Source organism: Oryctolagus cuniculus, chromosome 18 (assembly GCF_964237555.1).
Source record: "Oryctolagus cuniculus chromosome 18, mOryCun1.1, whole genome shotgun sequence".
Lineage (NCBI taxonomy): Eukaryota > Metazoa > Chordata > Mammalia > Lagomorpha > Leporidae > Oryctolagus > Oryctolagus cuniculus.
Window position 1 is genome coordinate 63235049 of NC_091449.1, and position 19126 is coordinate 63254174.

The 19126-nt window shown below is 49.1% G+C and overlaps 1 protein-coding gene across 1 annotated transcript; it reads left to right on the plus strand.

The window, feature by feature from the left end:
* Positions 1-2385: 2385 nt before the first annotated feature.
* ATMIN (ATM interactor) lies at positions 2386-18050 on the plus strand. The gene is made up of 4 exons (XM_070062788.1): positions 2386-2745; positions 12108-12233; positions 12836-13035; positions 13682-18050. The coding sequence occupies exons 1-4, from the start codon at positions 2416-2418 to the stop codon at positions 15471-15473; spliced, it is 2448 nt and encodes an 815-aa protein (XP_069918889.1). The 5' UTR covers positions 2386-2415; the 3' UTR covers positions 15474-18050.
* The last annotated feature ends 1076 nt before the right edge of the window (positions 18051-19126 follow it).

A 19126-nucleotide genomic window follows, 5' to 3' on the forward strand; every position in this document is an offset into this window, starting at 1 on the left:
TCTCTCTGCCTCTCAAATAAACAAATAAATCTTTTAAAAAAGATAGGTTACAGTTAAAACAGTAAAAAGTGAAGAAGTAATTTGCACTGATGGGAAATCAAAAAAAGAAATAAAAGAACCAAATGAAGCTAGGAATAGGATTACTGGTAAGAATGTACCAGGAGCGCGGGCATTTGGCCTAGCAGTTGTCAGATTAGACAGTTGCGTTCCATATGAAATGCCTGGATTCAGTATTTGGCAGCTGACTCCAGCTTCTTGCTAAGGCAGACACGGAGAAACAGCAGTGATGGCTTAAGTTCCTTCACTCCCGTGTGGACAACCTGGATTGAGCTTCTGGCTCCTGACTTCTGTCTCCAACTGTTGGCATTTGGAAAGTGAACCAGCAGATGGAAGCTGTCTATTTCTGCCTCTAACAAAATAAAATCAATTTTAAAAATGTACAAGTGCCTCTCTAGTTGATAGAAGATGAAAAAATGTTACATGGCATTTTTCGTGGCCAAAGCAGAGAAAACAATTTGTGAATTAAAAGATATTTAAAAACTGTACATCAGTTACTTTTGATGAAAATCAAAAAGAGCTTTAACATACAGAATATCTAAGTACAGTCTGAAAAAAGAGGGCAAAACAATGTTTTATAATGCCATCATTAGTGTCTACAAGTTGTAGGTGATCGTAGGTGAAACATCGTATGTTTTTAGATGTATAATTTACAAATGTCACAGGTATGTCAGTTATCCCAGAATGAGTGAGGCACTGACACGTTAATGGCTTGATGCTAATTTCCTTTTGACCACAGTCACAGTTTAGGGCATCTTTCCCCATGTGCACACACTTAGAAAGTATTCTGCTCAGAATGTGAATACCTGCTTCGGGTCTGCAGAGAGGCCCTGCAGGTTCCTGTTGCTTGGAAGGAATGTACAACTGGAGCCAGAAAAAGAAAGACACTGGTCTTATTATCCAGCCTATGATGGTACCACTTGTGGCGCCCGAGACAAAGGCTCCTGCTTAAAGAGACAGAGAATAGTTGAGGGCTCACAGAACACTTGTTAGTGACTTGATGGTCACATTCAAGTGCAGCTTGGGAACAGAAGCAGCAATAAAAGCAGAGTTAAGGACCTCACAGTCAAAGCATTGTGCATGAAATGACCGCTTATGATGCCCCTATCCCACACTGGAGTATGTGGGTCGAGATCTGGTCCTTTGCTTCTAGTCCAGCTTCCTGCTAGCGTGCATCCTGGGAGGCAGCAGGTGATGGCTCAAGTACTTGGGTCCCTGCCACCCATGGAGAAGACCCAGGTGGAATTCCAGGCTCCTACCTTCACCCTGGCCCAGCCCTGACTGCTGTAGGCATTTGGGTAGTAAGCCAGTGAGTGGAAGATCTCTTTGTTTCTGCCTTTCAAGTATAGATAAATAAAGACATACATTTAAAAAAAAAAGAATTTACTGCATGTACAGTAAGGTCTCCAAGAATACATAATAGTTAATGTTTATTGAGCATTTACTATGTGGCTGGTACCATGCTAGATATTTCATCTGCATTCTCTTGTTTTTCTAACAATGTTATTAGCATTACTTGGGTGTGTGTGTTGTTCTACTTTGTTTTGTTTTACTGAATACCAAGGCTTAGGCTAGTAAGTGGCTAAGCCAAATTAATCCCAGGCAGACCCATTAGGTATATTTTGTGTGGCCCACAGTACTTTTTAAATCAGAATTGGCTCCTGTGGTAGGCACAGTAACTCCCACCCCCAACAAATATGTCCATATCATAACCCGCGGGACTTGTAACCCAAGGATCCTCAAGAGTGGAGAGGAGAGAGGGCAGAGGGAGGCGTGACTGCTGGAGAAATCAGTAATGGGATGAGACCGTCTCAGCTCGCTGTTACTGATCCTGGAGATAAAGGCGTAAGCCAGGGGATGCAGGCAGCTTCTAGAAGCAAAGGAGAAAGGGAATGCATGCTCCTTTTCTATACGAAGAGGCGGAATTTACAGCACACGCCTGCTGGGTTGTTTTGAAGAGGAAATGAGATAGTGGACTGTGTCCCCCTGGAGCCTGGTCCATGGCAAGTGTTCAATAAATACAGAAATCAGTGTACTATTTCTTACTCATGAAAACTGGGACTGTTTCTAATCTTTGAGAAGTAAAGTTTCTGAACGCATTGCTTTTTTCTTCTATCCATCTATTGCCTGGAGCCAATTTCCCAGAAATGCAAGGAATGGATGGATGGAGACCAGTATCTTCCACCTGTTCTCACCTGGAGGCTGCTCCCGTCAAAATGCGCTCTCGGCGGCCTGCAGGGGGCGCTGCGGCCGCCCGGCCGGCCGGATGCTAATGAGCCAGGCGGCCCCGCCCCCTGCCGGAAGTGGCTGCGGCGGAGGCGGTGCCTGCGAGCGGGGCTCCGCTGCCGTGCGGGAGCTATGGCGGCCTCGGAGGCGGCGGCGGCGGGGCCCGCGGCACTGGCGGCGGGCACCCCGGCCGTCCCAGCGGCCGTGAGGGGAGCCGCCGCCGCCTCGGGCCCGTGGGGGTTCCCGGGGCCCCGCCTGAGGGGCAGCCGCCCGCGGCCCACCGCGTCGAGGCAGCCGCCCGCGGCCCCCGCGCCGCCGGTCCGGGAGCTGATCCAGCCGTCGGTAAGCGAGCTGTCCCGGGCGGTGCGGACCAACATCCTGTGCACGGTGCGCGGCTGCGGTAAGATCCTGCCCAACAGCCCCGCGCTCAACATGCACCTGGTCAAGAGCCATCGCCTGCAGGTGAGGCGACGCGGGTGCGGCCGGCGGCCGGCGGCCGGGCCTGGCGCAACAAAGCGCGGGGCGCGGGGCCGGAGCGCGGCGGGCAGGTGCGGGAGTCGGGGCTGGGCCGGGAGTGGGCGACGAGAGGCACCCGGGCAGCCCCGTGTCGCGCACCGGGCGCGGGGCTCGGACGCGCAGCCCCGCACGGGCGCCGGGTTCAGTGCCGGGCGCTGCCCCGGCGTCCTGACGGGGGCATCTCCTTGCGGGGAGGACTGGAAACAGACGATGGAGCCCCGAGGCGGTGCGCGGGCCTCGCGGGGAAGCCCCTGTGTTTTCCACACCCTCGGGGCCGCCTCTGGGTCCCTCGCGTTTGTTCGAGAGCAGCCGCAGGTCCAGCTGCACACACCGAGTTGCAAGCCCCCCGACGTTGGTCGGGGTCGGCTGTGCCTAGGACAGTGGACGAAGGGAGGTGTTGGGGGGGGGGTCTTCTCTAGACGGAGCGCGGGGTGAACATGACAGGCGTGCCAACAGCCCCCCCACCGTGTTTGTGTAGGAGGGGACGCGTTTTCCGTGTGGGGTGCACGTCTGCGGGAAGCCGAGGAGAACTGGGCTGTGCGGACCCGTTTGATCAGAGTGTCTCAGTCTTCACAATAGGAAGTGGCCCCCAGCACCTGAAGTCCCAGTGCCAGCGGTGACATCATTCGAAAGCGTTTATGTCACCCACAGCAACTTTGTGGAGCTTTGCACGGTCCGCCTGGACGCAGGAGTAGTGCGTGCTCCGCGTGTCCTTGCAAACTGCCTTGGTCTCCAGTGGGACCCACGCGTGCGTTGCCATCAGCGGAGCAAGGCTGTGATGGAAGAGCAGCTGGGAAGTGGGGGTGGCCGGCGGAGGATGACCCTGGAGGTGGGCGGCGCTGGTCCCCGTTTGGGACTTGGTGCCAGCGCAGAGTGCAGCCCTGGAGTGGTCTCCAGTCTGCCCTTCCCTCTCTGACGCTAAGTTCTTTGAAATGCTTCCTTTCCTTAGCTGGGCCTTGACTGGGTGGGTGAGAGATGGGTTTGTAGGGGTTCATTCTGCCTGGTCCCTGGGGTCTCTGTGGCTGGCACGTGCCAGCCATGAGCCACCTGCAGCGTTGCCCCCTCGCTGACACCTGCTGCGGCAGACACCAGAGCCCAAGGTGAAGCTGCCGGTCCGTGCAGAACCCTCCTGCGTGCTGGCTGAACATCACTCCAACGAGCGTTTGCTAACAACTTTTGTTCTCTGCTGAGTTTCTGTGAGCAGCTCTGTATTATGCCAGGACCGTTAAGCACCTGTCAGTCAATGGGCCGTCACTCTCCAGGGCTGGTTTGATGGTATACAATGGATTTATTTCTGGTTATATTTTTAAAACAGCCAAAGTTCAGGAATTTGCCAGACACTGGGAAGCTATATAAGATCTAAGAGACCTAAGGAGGACTCTGAGCAGGTGCAGACTTGGACGGTGAAAGCTGGACTTGGGCTGCCGCTTTTCGGGTTCACTGAGAACCTGCGTGAAGTCGTTCCCGTGGTCCAGATCAGATTCCTTTCTCAGCTCTCTCGGATGAAGACAGCCCAGCACACTAAGGTTCCTCCCGGAGTCACCCAGGCGACCTTTTAGAGCAGGAATTGATGAAGCCCACTAGAGCCCCCACTGGTTTTTCTTCTCAGGCAGGCTCACTTTGTCTTGTACTGCCTTTCAAAGCCTGGAGCCCAGCAGCCTCTGAGATCTGGGGTCTTGGTGGACAAGAAAAGTGGCCCACGTGACAAAACAGCTGTGTGCGTGTGCTGGCGCCCCAGCGTGGCGGGTTGGCACGCTCCACCTGCACAGAAGGCACTTGAGTTCAAACCTCACTTGGACCTTGATGTTACCAAAGTGTTCAGAAGGAGGGAGGTGTAGGGTCACCGCCTGCAGTGCCAGAATCCAGCGTGGGCGCTGGTTCAAGTCCTGGCTATTCCACTAATGATCCAGCTCTCTACTGAGGCCTGGGAAAGCAGTAAAAGATGACCCAAGTCTTTGGGACCCTGCACCCACGTGGGAGACTCGGAAGAAGCTCCTGGCTCCTGGCTTCGAAATGGCGCAGCTCCGGCCAAGTGAGGAGTGAACCAGCTGATGGAAGACCTCTCTCTCTCTCTCTCTCTCTCTCTCTGCCTCTCCTTCTCTCTGTGTGTAACTCTGACTTTCAAATAAATAAATAAATCTTTAAAAAAAAAAAAAAAAAGAGGGAGGTATGGGGACGAGGACTGCCTGGAAAGCCCCTTTGGTGTTTTTTTTCTTTTTTTAAGATTTGTTTATTTATTTAAAAGGAAGAGTTACAGAAAGGCAGAGAAGAGAGAAAGAGGTCCTCCATCTACTGGTTCACTCCCCAGATGGCCACAACAGCCAGAGCTGTGCCAATCCAAAGCAAGGAGCTTCTTCCGGGTCTCCCACATGGGTGCAGGGGCCCGAGGACCTGGACCATCTTCCACTGCTTTCCCAGGCCACAGCAGAGAGCTGGATCGGAAGTGGAGCAGCCGGGACTTGAACCAGCACCCATATGGGATGCCAGCAGTGCAGGCAGTGGCTTTACCCATTACGCCACCACACCAGCCCCCTCTTTGGTTTTGAGAGTCATCTCTGTGCTAACCAGAATCTCTGTGATTGGTCACTTGTGTGCACACCTACTTCCTGCCCTGAAGCTGCTCCAGGTGTATCTGGTCAGCCAATTTGCTTGTGTTCAGTGGGACTTTTTGTTGTCTGGGGGTACAGTTATTTGTGGAATTCTGATTTCTTTCCCTAGTTTTGTATTTGCTGGACTATGAAAATCTTTTAGTCCGTTTCCCATTTGTTACTGTATGCTCTTTTGTTATTCTGATCTTTTTCCACATTTACCCTGCTTGAACCAGATTTTCCCATCCTAATATAAATTATTAACAAACCTGAGGCTCCTTCCTCTCCCTTCTGACCAGCAGCCATCAGAGGTAAGCCAGGATGGGTGGATATGAATATATGCAGGAGCTATGCAGAGGGAAGTAGTCAGATCTGGTCTGCTTTCTCCTGATGGTCCATTGCCTGCAGTACCGCCAGCTCACTGCACTCCATGGGGCTCTCCTAACACCACCTGGCCCAACAGTGTGCAGACTGGGATACGCAGCCAAACAAGGTTATGTCATATGTAGGATTTGTGTGTGCCGTAATGGCCATAAGTGCTCTGTTCCTAAAGGGGCAGCCTATCCACAAGCCTGTCCTTCATGGTGTCAGATAGCTAAAGTTGACACAACACCTGCAGTGTGTTGTCAAGGAATGAGGTGGACACCACTGTGGGGCTCTGATAGAGGAGAAAGCCTGACACCCAGAGGATCACCAAACCAGTGCACAGGCACATCTGCAGGCTCTGGAAGGGCCACGAGTTCCCCCACACTTGGTTCTCGCTGTGCAGCCTGGAGAGGCCGCAGTGCCCTCCAGCTGCACCCTTACGGCTGATGCAGGCCATGCTTGTAAAATTCGAGCCCAGTCAGCAGTGCTTAAAGGTGCTGTTTGTGCGAACTATCGTGCAGAGGACTTCACGAGTGCTTAAAGTTTGAAAATCAAAGTGCAGTAATGTTTGGAGACAAAGTAAATGGCATGTCTTGTTTTCGGTAGGATAAACTTTTTTTTTCTTTATCTTACTAGGGAGATATATGTCAGTGTTTAAAACAAGCCGTGTAGTGTAATAGGTGTAAAATAAATTCGTTAAAAGAGGAAAAAACACAAACCCTTCTGACGGAGGGTGGGTCAGCAGGGATTTGACTTGGAAGCTGTTCAGAGTGTGTCACCTTTCTTTTATATGGGATGTGGGTTTTTGTGTCTAAATTCCACGTCCTGTTGGAAATCTGGACATCTGGCCCAGCCTGACCTACAGAGGACCCATGGAGAAACGAAATCTGACTGTTTGGAATGAAGGCTGTCGTGGTGCGGGGAAGGGAAGAGCGGGAGTCGTTGGCATTTCTTGATGGCTGGAGGTTTTGTTCCTCCGCTTTGAAAGCCGTGGAGGGGGCAGGAGGGCCCTTCACCTCACCAAGCAACATCGGTATTTTTTAAGACATAGCTTAGAGGATTTTGCATTGTGTTCAGTCCAGGGGTTTGATTTTAATGATTTGCCAGAACATTCCTTTTAAAAAGAAAAGGAAAGGCTCCAAGTTGCCCCCACAGACCTTGTTGTGCAAAGACTGCTGAGAGCAGAGCAGGCCACTTCCCTCTGGGAATGCCTTCAGGTGCAGGTGGCTGTGCTGCCTTTCCTTCCAGTGCTTGCGACAGTTCTTGAAGTCCTTGCCTTTTCACTCTGTTCTTCTAACTCACCTTCCTTTCTGTGTGTGTGTGTGTGTGTGTGTGTGTGTATTCCCTTCTTGCTCTGGGTGGTTCCTCTCAAAAGCTCTCTTTTAAATTCTATCACTTAAAACATTGCAGAGGGGGCCAGCGCTGCGGCGCAGTGGATTAAGGCCCTGGCCTGAAGCGCTGGCAGCCCATATGGGCACCAGTTCGAGACCTGGCTGCTCCACTTCTGGCCTGGGAAAGCAGTTGAAGATGGCCCAAGTGCTTGGACCCCTGCACCTGTGTGGGAGACCCAGAAGAAGCTCCTGGCTCCTGGTTTCAGATCGGTGCAGCGGCGGCTCTTGCAGCCAACTGGGGAGTGAACCATCAGATGGAAGACCTCTCTCTCTCTCTCTCTCTGCCTCTCCTCTCTCTGTGTAACTCTGACTTTAAAATAAATAATAAATAAATCTTTTAAAAAATTGCAGAAACATGAAATATCTTTTTTTTTTTGAAGATTTATTTATTTATTTGGGATGGAGGTGGAGATAAGAGATCTTCAACCTACTGGATTATTGCCCATTGGGAGCCCGGAGCTCCATCAGGTCCCTATTTGGGTGGCAGGGCCCAAATATTTGGGCTGTCTTCTGCCCTCCCAGGTGCAGGAGCAGAATACTGATCGGAAGCGGAGCAGCCAGTACTGGAACAGCTCATCCATGTGGCACGTTGGCATTGCAGGAAGAATCTTAGCTCACTGCACCACAATGCCAACCCCATGAGGTATCTTTGTGTGTATTTTTTTCAGCTATACACACAGTGATTCAGAACAGAAGTGGTAAATTTTATTCATGAGTGTATATAGAACTTAGAACGAGACACCACTTTCTGGGGTTTGTTTGACCTGGCAGATAACACACCTTTGCCCCATATGGAAGTGCCTGGGTTTAATCCAGCTTCCTGCTGATGTGCACAGATAATCGGTTTTGTTTTTGTTTTTAAGATTTATTTATTTATTTGAAACAGCTACATAGAAGGAAAGTCAGAGGCAGAGAGAGATCTTCCAAGCACTGGTTCATTCCCCAAATGGCCAGGCTGGTCCAGGTCAAAGCCAGGAGCCAGGAGCTTCATCCCAGTCTCCCACATGGGTGCAGGGGCCCAAGGACTTGGGCCATTTTTCACTTCTTTCCCAGGTGCATTAACAGGAAGCTGGATTGGAAGTGGAGCAGCCAAGACTCGAACTGGCACCCATATTGGATGCCGGCGCTGCAGATGGTGGCTTTACCTACTGTGCCACAGCACCAGACCTGGTCAGGAAATGATTTAAGTGATTGGGTCCCTGCCACCCAAGTGGAAGGCCTGAATGGAGTAGCTGGCTCCAGTCCCTGGTAGGCCATTGCAGACATTTGGGAAGTGCATGAAGGGATGTGAGCTCTCTGTCTCTCTGCCTCTCAAATACTTTTAAACAAAACAAATCCACTTTCTCATGCAATTCATGTTTACTGTCCCATTGGCATTTCTTATTTCCCAGTGTACCCTTCGGTATGTTGTCTCAGGACAGGAATAGGAAGAACATCCAAAAACTGGGATGGACCCTGCTGTGATGAGGCGAGCTGAAGAGGTGGCCCTCGGGAGCAGGAGCGTGTGGAGGGTCAGCGGCTGTTGGCTAGTTTGTCCTCAGTGGTCTCTTTGCACACATGGTCCTAAGTTTTGGCTTATTTGGTATAATGCCACAAGATTGTGTTGAACATTTACTCTGTGCAGAACACTCCCAAATGCAACAGGAGATACAAATAAATCTCAGCCTGTGAAAAGTTCTGGTACATGGTAAGTGCATGTTGAGCATCCTTAACAAAAGTCTGAAATCTGAGCATTTTAGATTTCTGGATTATGCTCAACCAGTAAAGTCTATGCAGATAGTCCGAAATCCAAAACACTTCCCGTGCCAAGCATTTTGGGTAAGTGATGCTCATCCTGGAGTTCTATTAAGTGTCACAGAATTGCAGAAGAGAGGGGTAAGTGTGAAGAAGTTGTGTGGGAAGGAGGTTGGAGAGTCCCTAGCTAGAGAAACTTGGACTTGCTGGTCTTGAGGTGCTGTTGAAAGTGCCTGGGTGGGGTAATGATGCGACGAGTACAAATCAGAGAGATGAAGCTGGCAAAGTGTGCATGGAAAAGATACGGGAGGTCTGGAAATTGAGTAAGAGGCTTCCAGAAGTCCAAACAGTCAGGAGGACTTAACCTAAGGAGCATCGGGAAAGCAGCAGGCAGGGAAAGGCTGGAAGCTAGTGGGAGGCATTGAAAGAGAAGGGAGCAGCAGCCCGGGAGGCCAGGAGGAATCTGAGAGTGTGCGAGATGTAGGTGAGCCTGAGTTTGTCATGATGCAGTCAGGGTTATGGAGCATTTGACAGCCTAGGAAGAGATCAGGAAGACATCTCCCTGGGATACACACTGGCTGAGAGCAATTTGACAAATGATTAATTTTAAACTCTTTTTTAGTAGTTGTCCCACATTTTACTTTATCTACTCAAACACACTTTTGCGGGTAATGTCAGGTAAGAAAAACTATAATTAAAAGTATGACAAAAAAGAAAACACTAAGTGAACTGGCCACTGAAATTAGGTTGGTGACTAGGGACGGCGTCACTGGTCATTAGAGCTGGCCGGTACTTGAACACAGTGGCATCTGGTTACCCTTTGGAGGACCTGCACAGTGCCCATCTGTGTCAGCTTAGGAAGCATGAAGGTGGCTGGCAGGAAGCAAAATAAGAAACCAGAACCTCCACAGTAATGAACAGACAGCTAACCCTAACTGCTTACTATGTGATTAGCACTGTCCTATGAGCCGTCTATAAGCGTTAGCCGAATGCCCAAGACCACCCTAAAGTAGGCATGGTTATCATGGCTGCCTTACAGATGAGGAGACGGAGTGATTAGGTGCATTTGCTGGAGTGGCAGAGTGAAGAATTCAAACTGCAGCAGTCCAGGTCCGAAGCCCACAGTTTAACAACTGGTTCTTAGACATAGTTGCGCCCCATGATCCAAATATGGATCCCTGATTCCCACCCAAAAGCGATTGCATTAAAATATCTATTGGGTCCAGGCCTGAGTGTTGCTTTTTGTTGTTGTTTTAAGTATTTATTTATTTATTTGAAAGTCAGAGTTACACAGAGAGAAGGAGAAGCAGAGAGAGAGGTCTTCCATCTGATTGTTCACTCCCCAGTTCACCGCAACAGCTAGAGATGCACGAATCTGAAGCCAGGAGCCAGGAGCTTCTTCCGGGTCTCCCACTTGGGTGCAGGGGTCCAAGGACTTGGGCCATCTTCAACTGCTTTCCCAGGCCATAGCAGAGAGTTGGATGGGAAGTAGAGCAGCCGGGACTCAAACCAGTGCCCATATGGGATGCCGGCAATGCAGGCAGCAGCTCTACCCACTGTGCCACAGCACCAGCCCCTCACCTGGTATTTTAAAACTCCCAGCTAAAAAGTCAATTGCCTACTTAATAACAAAGTTATGTATATAAAGTGCTTAGGACAACCCCTGGGATGTAGTAAAGCTGTGGTTAGTACCGGCCGTTGTAATGACTGTTCAGGTTCAACATAGCCCAGCCATGTGAAAGTTACTCCAGGTAGCTTTAGCAACTATAGGGACTGTGCAGTGATCCAGGAAGTCACAGTGCTATGTATCTAAAAGGCCCTGGGGCACAGTCAAAGCAAGTTTGTAAAGTGCTCAGACTAAGATGGAATAAAAGGGAAGATCAAAGATGATGCCCAGATCTTGAGACCAAGTAACTTTCGAAGATTTATTTATCAGGGCTGGCGCTGTGGCATAGCTGGTAAAGCCGCTGCCTGCAGTGCTGACATCCCATATGGGCGCTGATTCGAGTCCTGGCTCCTCCCCTTCTGGTCCAGCTCTCTGCTATGACCTGGGAAAGCAGTTGAAGATGGCCCAAGACCTTGGGCCCTTGAACTAGTGTGTGAGACCCAGAAGGAGCTCCTGGTTCCTGGCTTCAGATTGGGGCAGCGCCAGCCATTGCTGCCATCTGGGGAGTGAACCAGCAGATGGAAGACCAACCGACCTCTCTCTCTCTCTCTCTCTCTCTCTCTCTGCCTGTACTTCTGCTTCTGTCTCTCTGTAACTCTGCCTTTCAGTAAATAAGTAAAACTTTAAAAAAAGAAAAAGATTTATTTATTTGAGAGGCAAAGTTAGAGGTAAAGACAGAGAGAAAGTCTTCTATATCCTGGATGGGCCAGGCTGAAGTCGGGAACCAGGAACTCTATCCAGGTCCCCCACATGCATGGCAGAGGCCCAAGTGCTTCCCAGGAGCTCTAGCAGGAGCTGGATTGGAAGTAAAGCAGGCAGGACTCAAACCAGCACTCATGTGGGATTCTGGCATCGCAGGCAGTGGCCCAACCCACTGTGCCACAACACTGGCCCCCAGAGGAGCACTTTTAAAGAAGTAGAATTAAGAGGGCCAGTGCTGTGGCACAGTGGGTTAACACCCTGGCCTGAAGCGCCGGCATCCCATATGGGCGCCAGTTCACATCCTGGCTGCTCTACTTCCCATCCAGCTCTCTGCTACGGCCTGGGAAAGCAGTAGAAGATGGCCCAAGTGCTTGGGCCCCTGCATCCATGTGGGAGACCCCGAAGAAGTTCCTGGCTCATGCCTTCAGATCAGTGCAGCTCCAGCCATTGCAGCCATCTGAGGAGTGAACCAGCAAATGGTAGACCTCTCTCTTTCTCTGCCTCTCCTCTCTCTGTGTAACTCTGACCTTCAAATAAATAAATAAATAAATAAATCTTTGGGAAAAAAAAGAAAGAAATAGAAGTAAGATTTTTTTTTAAAAACGTAGTTTAGTGGGTTTCTTGATAATTTTGAATGATTTATAGTGCTATAATTTACACACTGTAAAATTCACCCATTTCATGTAAGTCAGTCATTGTTTAGCTTTACTGAGGTGTATAATCATCATCACAACTGAATTTTAGCACATTCTCATCACCCTAAAAAGATCCCTCGTGCCTGTTTTCAGTTATTCCTTATTTCTATTACCAGCCTGTTCTGTTGGTTTTTTTGAAAATAATTATTTGATTTTCCTTTTGCAGGATGGCATAGTAAATCCAACAATAAGAAAAGATTTGAAAACTGTACCGAAATTCTACTGTTGTCCAATTGAAGGATGCCCCAGAGGCCCCGACAGACCATTTTCTCAATTTTCCCTTGTAAAACAGGTATTTTACTTAAATATACTTCTCTGAGGATGAAATGTGATCCAAACCTAGTGTGCATTCTAATTACTGAGCAGATGTAACCAGAGAACTGAGCAGAACGCTCTTTGGAGAGCAGATGGCCAGGCCTCTCCCAGCTGTTGACCATGGTGTGTGTATGGGTGTGATGCCAGTGGAGAGAAACAAGGCTTATTCTGGGGGAAAACGTCCAGAAGTGAGTTTGGAGAGGAAGAGACTTCAGACTTGGTCTAGTTCAACCAAGAATGAGAAAATGTGCTCCTGTGTGGATCTGTGAGCCTGTAGAGGTCACAGATGCAGGCACACAGGCGCTGTTCTCCCAGGAAGCACCTGTGCAGCCTCGGAGAACATCTGGAAGCTGCCTCCTAGGAGAGGGGAATTGAGACAGCAGGAAATTGGCTCTGAAATGCTGCCCCAGGGTCTCCTGGCACAGACAGATTCCTGCCCTGTAGCACTTACTTGTACATGAAAGGCTGCACGTCTGGCTGTGCGGATTGTTTCTAGAGCAGACGTCCCACTCTGCACCCAGCAGAGGCGGTAAGGAGAAGCAGCACGTGGTAACCGCAGCCCCTTCTCTGTTTTTCTAGCACTTTATGAAGATGCACGCTGAGAAGAAGCATAAATGCAGTAAGTGCAGCAATTCGTACGGTACCGAGTGGGACTTGAAAAGACACGCAGAGGACTGTGGGAAGACCTTCCAGTGTACCTGCGGCTGTCCCTACGCCAGTAGAACGGCACTGCAGTCCCACATCTACCGGACTGGCCACGAGATCCCTGCAGAACACAGGTGAAGGGGAGCGCGATGGTGGAACTAAGTCAAGTTCTGGGAAGAGTGCAGTGCAGTGTCCTGGAGAGCTGGCGGTGTGGGGAGAAAGCAGGATTAGGAAGAGAATTTGTGCAGACAGCGTCAGTACTGGGAAAGGACCCGTGTCTCGGCCTGGGCCCTTGACCTGGTTGTTCCCCTTTCTCCTTTTCAACCCCCCTTGAGGGTCCCAATTTCAATCTGAAAATAGCTATCAGAGGCATATCAAATTGCTGAAAAAATAAATTTTTTTTCATGAAACTGTATTTCACTTTAAAGGTCAGTTTATATTTGATATAATAGCCACCTGTTTTCAAAATGATAGAACTTACATTATATGTAATCCTTCAGCTTCCTTGCACTTGAAGACCTGAGTTGTAGTTCTCATGTTTAGAGTTTACTTTTTTAAAATAAGTGTGCTGCTTCCTCCCCTGTCTGTGTTGTTGAACGTCTGCCTAGCATAATTAGGCCCAGTTTTCTACATTGCAGAAGAAGCCTGCCTTCTCTGAGTTGACTCTGACCTCTGCTATAGTTGAGGGATGGGGGTTGGGAAGAAGTGAAGGTGCAGTGTCATCGTCAAAGACAGCTGCATTTTCAAATTGTTTTTCTCCTGCTCTGTCACTGTTTTCAGGGATCCACCTAGTAAGAAAAGGAAAATGGAAAACTGCTTACAAAACCAGAAGTTGTCCAATAAGACCATTGAATCGCTAGGCAACCAGCCAGCCCCCAGGCCAGCCCCTGAAGAACTCGAAACTTCAGAAACAAAGCTGGGAGCCTCTCTGGAAGACTCTTGTGGCTCTAACGCCAGAAAGCAGACGCTAACAGCACCTCCAAGATATCCTCAGAAGTTGCTGTTACCAAAGCCCAAAGTGGCTGTGGTTAAACTCCCTGTGATGCAGTTTTCTTCTGTGCCTGTCTTTGTGCCTACGGCCGACTCTTCGGCCCAGCCTGTGGTGTTAGGTGTAGATCAGGGCTCTGCTGCGGGGGCTGTGCACTTACTGCCCTTGTCAGTAGGAACCCTGATCCTCGGCCTAGATTCGGAGGCCTGCTCTCTTAAAGAGAGCCTCCCTCTCCCAAAAATCATAAGTCCTGTTGCTGTTGAGCCAGTTAGTACAGGTGTTCAAGTGAACTTGGGTAAAGGCCCATCCAGTGTTTTACAAGAACTGGGGAACACAGGTCAGAAGAACAGCCTGTCTTCAACCAATGTGCAGACAGACCTGTCGTACGCCTCACCGAGCGTTCTGCCTTCTGCACAGTGGGCTGGCCCCGACTGCGCTGTGTCCTCGTGTTCTCAGACTGACTTGTCATTTGATGCTCAAGTGTCCCTCCCCATCAGCGTTCACACGCAGACGTTCGTGCCCAGCTCTAAGGTAACTTCGTCGATAGCTGCCCAGACTGATGTGTTTCTAGATCCTTGCTTCCAGTCGGGTGGGGTCTCCAGAGAAACTCAAACCAGTGGGATGCCAGCTCCCACGGAGGACTGCGTGCAGATGGACCACACTGGGATGTGCGGGGGCATTTTTGAGAGTGTCCAGTCATCATACAGTGTCCCTACAGACAGTATGATAGAGACAGTAACTCATGGTTTGCTGCCACAGAATGACCCTAAGACTTTAAATCAAGATATTGAGAAATCGGCACCTATGTTAAACTTCAGCACTCAGAACAGTATGCTTCCTTCACAGAACATGACAGATAATCAGACCCAAACCATGGACTTACTAAGTGACTTAGAAAACATCTTGTCGAGTAATCTTCCTGGACAGACATTGGATAATCGTAGTCTTCTGCCTGACACGAATCCTGGGCCTGACACCCAGCTCCCCTCTGGCCCAACCCAGAACCCTGGAATAGATTTTGATATTGAAGAGTTCTTTTCAGCCTCAAATATCCAGACACAAACTGAAGAGAGTGAACTCAGCACCATGAACACTGAACCTGTCTTGGAATCACTGGACATAGAGACCCAAACTGACTTCTTCCTTGCCGACACCTCTGCCACGTCCTACGGGTGCAGGGCAAGTTCTCAGTTCCTAGGCCTTGAGATGTTTGACACACAGACACAGACAGACCTAAACTTCTTCTTGGACAGCAGCCCTCATCTGCCTCTGGGAAGCATTCTGAAACACTCCAGCTTCTCCATGAGTACTGACTCCTCTGACACGGAGACCCAGACCGAGGGAACCTGTGCCTCGAAGAACATACCTGCCCTGGAGAGCAAGGTTGAGCTGAACAGCACAGAGACACAGACCATGAGTTCTGGTTTTGAAGCCCTGGGGAGCTTGTTCTTCACCAGCAATGAAACTCAGACGGCAATGGACGACTTTCTTCTGGCTGACTTGGCCTGGAACACGATGGAGTCTCAGTTCAGCTCTGTGGAAACCCAGACATGTGCTGAACTGCACGCAGTCTCTGACTTCTAACGGTGGAGTCCACGTGTGGGACGGACGGCTTTTACCATTTCCCTCTGGGGTTAGAAAATGGGGAACAGGGACAACAGTGTTAACTCGATCAAGTGCAGGTGGCGATGCAGTTGCTTTGATTCTTTGTGTGCGGTTCTTTGCCTTTTGTATTTGTAAACATGAAAATTGTGTATAAATGTGAGTGTATTATAAAGTGTAAGATGTTTAGCTAAAAAGTCTGCTTTTGTGTTGCCTACATTTGCCCGTTCACAAATAGTCTTTCCATCTTTAGAAAGCAAAATGTGTTTCACACCTGTAAAACCTCTATGGCCATTATAGCTGAAGCCGAGCTTAGCAGGGACAAACTTCTCAAATCTTCAAACTCTTCCAGCCAAAGTGTAACGTACTTAAATTGCTCCTGAAATATTGTCGACGATGCCCCCGTGGCTTGTGACTCCTCTGCCTGCAGCACCCAGCTGCTTTGACATCTCATCTCTGATTGAAGACACCGAGGACGACTACAACCGCCATTCGCTTTTGAAACAGTAGTCAGCTGGTGCCATCCCTGTCCTACATGATAGCAACACAAGGGTACAGCATTTCCTGCACAAAACATTCATTGCTGTAAAATACTGTCTAGAGAAAGAGCAGCAAGCACTTCATATCAGTAGTGATCCTTCTCTAAGAGGTAACTCATCCAGACCTCGGGAACCTGGGATTGTGGTCATAACCCATTCATTCGTCCTGGGGTGTGCCCTGCTGTGCAAACAGTTTTCCTCTGTTCTCACACCACAGTCAGCACAGAGGGCTTCTGTGACCAAATGTACGAGTTCTTCTCCAGCAAGCCATCAGTCTGCAGCCAGCACCAGCTGGGAGTCCTCTAATTCAGTTCTAGTCTGACATTGTCTACTGGAGGCCGCCTCACCTCGTACGGGCTGAGGGCTCCATTCCACAAGACTGCCCCCCCCCCCCATTACTGATCTGGGCCTCCAGAGCTTCTGACCAACCTGCTTTGAATTAGGGTTCCCACAGCTCCCTCCTTGAATTTGGTTGATTTGGTGGAGCAGCTCACAGAACCCAGAGAAACGCCTGTACTGGCTTAATACAGAGGATGTTCTGAAAGATTCAGATGAAGAGAACTTTGGGCAAGGCATGGGAGACGGGCAGTTGAGCTGCCATTGCCTTTTCTAGGCACTTGGCTATCTGGAAGCTCTCTAATCCTTGTCCTTTGGGTTTTTGTGAAGACTTCATTCCATAGGCACAATGGATTAAAGCAGAAGCCATTGGCGATCAGCTGTACCCTCATCCCCTGCCCCCTCCCTGGCTGTTACAGCAGGTGGGGCTGCAAAGTCCCAAGCCTCTGATCTTGCCCTGGTCTTTGCTGAGACCAGCCCCCATCCTGAAGCTACCTGGGGGCTGCCAGCCACCAGTCTGCTCAGTATACAAGAAGACACATCCCTTTGGGAAGTCCAAGGATTTTAGGAGCTGTGTGCCAGGAAACCAAATACATCACACCACCACACCTGCGAACATCCTGTTCTCCACCATCGGCCAGCATAGAGCTTTGGAGCTGCTTCCCAAAGTGCACCCAGCGGGTGGATCAGAGTTCTGTCCCTTGGAAGAAATGTTAAAAAGGGAGAGAAAAAGCGAGAAGAGCAAAGGACAAACCCGCCCCCTCAGACTTCAGTAAGCTGTTAGGGCAAGAGTGCGATCTGCAATCATTTTAAAGTGTCTTTTCCTTCCATCCACCACTCCTTATCTCTTCCTTCAAGAAGGGAACACATTGGTCTAGCAAGGATATTATTTGTGCCTTGAGGCTGACAAAAACATATCTGCCTAAAATATGGTATTCTGCGTTTTGTTTATTTATTTTTTAAAGAAGAGTGATACCAAACTGTCTTCTCCAAAGAAAATACAGACACTAAAGATGTACTGGCTTCAAGAATCAAGCATTTTTCCTACGTTTTGAGACAGGAGCGTGCTGGGCGGGGGGTTGTCTGTGCTGTGAGGAGAGAACCTGAGTTCTTCATGTTCACCAACTTTCAGGCAGCCAAGACTTCGGCGCAGAGCCTCTGCGTTCTCCAGTTTACAACAGCAGCAACAACAAAAATACAAATGTTCTGCCCTTTTCTGTGGCACGGCCCTGTGCTACTAAGGGAATTAATGGTTCATGCATTTGATGGTGTCGCCCCATACATCAGATACAGAATTGTTGGTGATGGGTTAGTAACACCTCCTGGGCAGATGAACTCAACCTGATAGGTGCAAGTTTGCTTTGGTCACAGTTGCCTATGAATTTAAGTTTCAGAATATAAAGCCTTAACTTAGAATTTCATTATGTTTTAGAATCATCACTGCCTTAATGTCCAGACATCTGAAGTCCTCTGAGTGAAGGAGAAATGCATGTTTGTTTATGGCTTTTTGTAAATAAAAATGCAGTGATCTATCTGTGGCTTAAAAATGTTCTGTTTGTTAATTCAGCCAGTCTGCTATTTACAGAAAAATGGAGCATGTGATGGTCCTTCATGACAGGAGCTGAATTGTCCTGAGATTATTTGTAAAACCAGAAATTCAGTGATTAAAGAGAAGCTAGCATTCTGCCTTTCTTTTGTGTGTTCTTCGACCTACTCATAATGGGACATTTGTCGCCTCACTTCTCCACAAACCCATTGTCTTCTGGAGGCCACATGATGGAATAATTATGTCCAATTATTTTTGTTACCATTTTGTGAAAATACACTGAGTTTTCATGGAAAAGACAGTCACCAAGTTTCTATTTTGACAAAAAAACCTATATATTCCTTGAAATTATATTTTTTTGAAAATTTATTGAGAGTACATATTAAATGACTTTACTCCCATTCAAGAGTGGAAAAGCTATTATCTACCAAGGGCCACTTGGTGATTTTTAATAATTCATGGCTGACAAAATTATCAGTGTAAAAATTAGCCTGCTCTAGATGTATTGAATTTAGAGTCCTGCCTTCAACTGCCATGGCAGGGCCAGACTAAATGATTTTGGGGCTCTGTATGGCCCAAGGGTTGGCTGTTCCTCACCCTGGCTCCAATTCATGCATTCACCAAATGTGGCCATTTTTAGCGGTCTGCCTTTATTTTTGTAAATAATGTGGTTCTGGCTTAAGTGCAAAAGAAGGCTAGACTACAAGGGATGTTCAAAAAGCTTAATGGAAATGTGAGAAAAAATGATGCATGAGTTTCAAATTCTTTTGTGCCAGGGTGGGCGCTTGGTGCAGTGGTTGAGACACTACTTGCGATGCCTGGATTTGAATGCCATCTCTGCTGCTGATCCCAGCTCCCTGCTAACGCACACCCCTGGGAGGCAGCAGATGGCTCAAGTAGTCGGTCCCTACTACCCGTGTTAGAGACCCAGGCTGAGTCTAGGCTCCTGACTTCAGCCTAGCCCAGCTCTGGCTAAGGTGGGTGCGGGGCGGGGGGGGGGGGGGCTCCAATAGAAAAGGAAACAAAGTTGCTAAGCCTTCACTGGACAAGGCCGCTGAGCCTTTGCTCGAGTTTGCCGCACTTCCGCATCCCAGTGACTCAGCGTTTCCAACAATCCAAGATGGCCCCCGGGGGAGGTACCTAGCCTGACAGGAGACTTCCGTATTCGTGAACAGTATGTCCTCAGCTGCGATAGGCCCTTAAGGGCGTGCCCG

Excerpts from the sequence above, each read along its gene's own strand:
- ATMIN (XM_070062788.1), top strand. The coding sequence starts at position 2,416 with ATGGCGGCCTCGGAGGCGGCGGCGGCGGGGCCCGCGGCACTGGCGGCG. Across the intron at positions 2,746-12,107 it reads TCAAGAGCCATCGCCTGCAG|GATGGCATAGTAAATCCAAC; the intron begins GTGAGGCGACGC and ends TTCCTTTTGCAG. Across the intron at positions 12,234-12,835 it reads AATTTTCCCTTGTAAAACAG|CACTTTATGAAGATGCACGC; the intron begins GTATTTTACTTA and ends CTGTTTTTCTAG.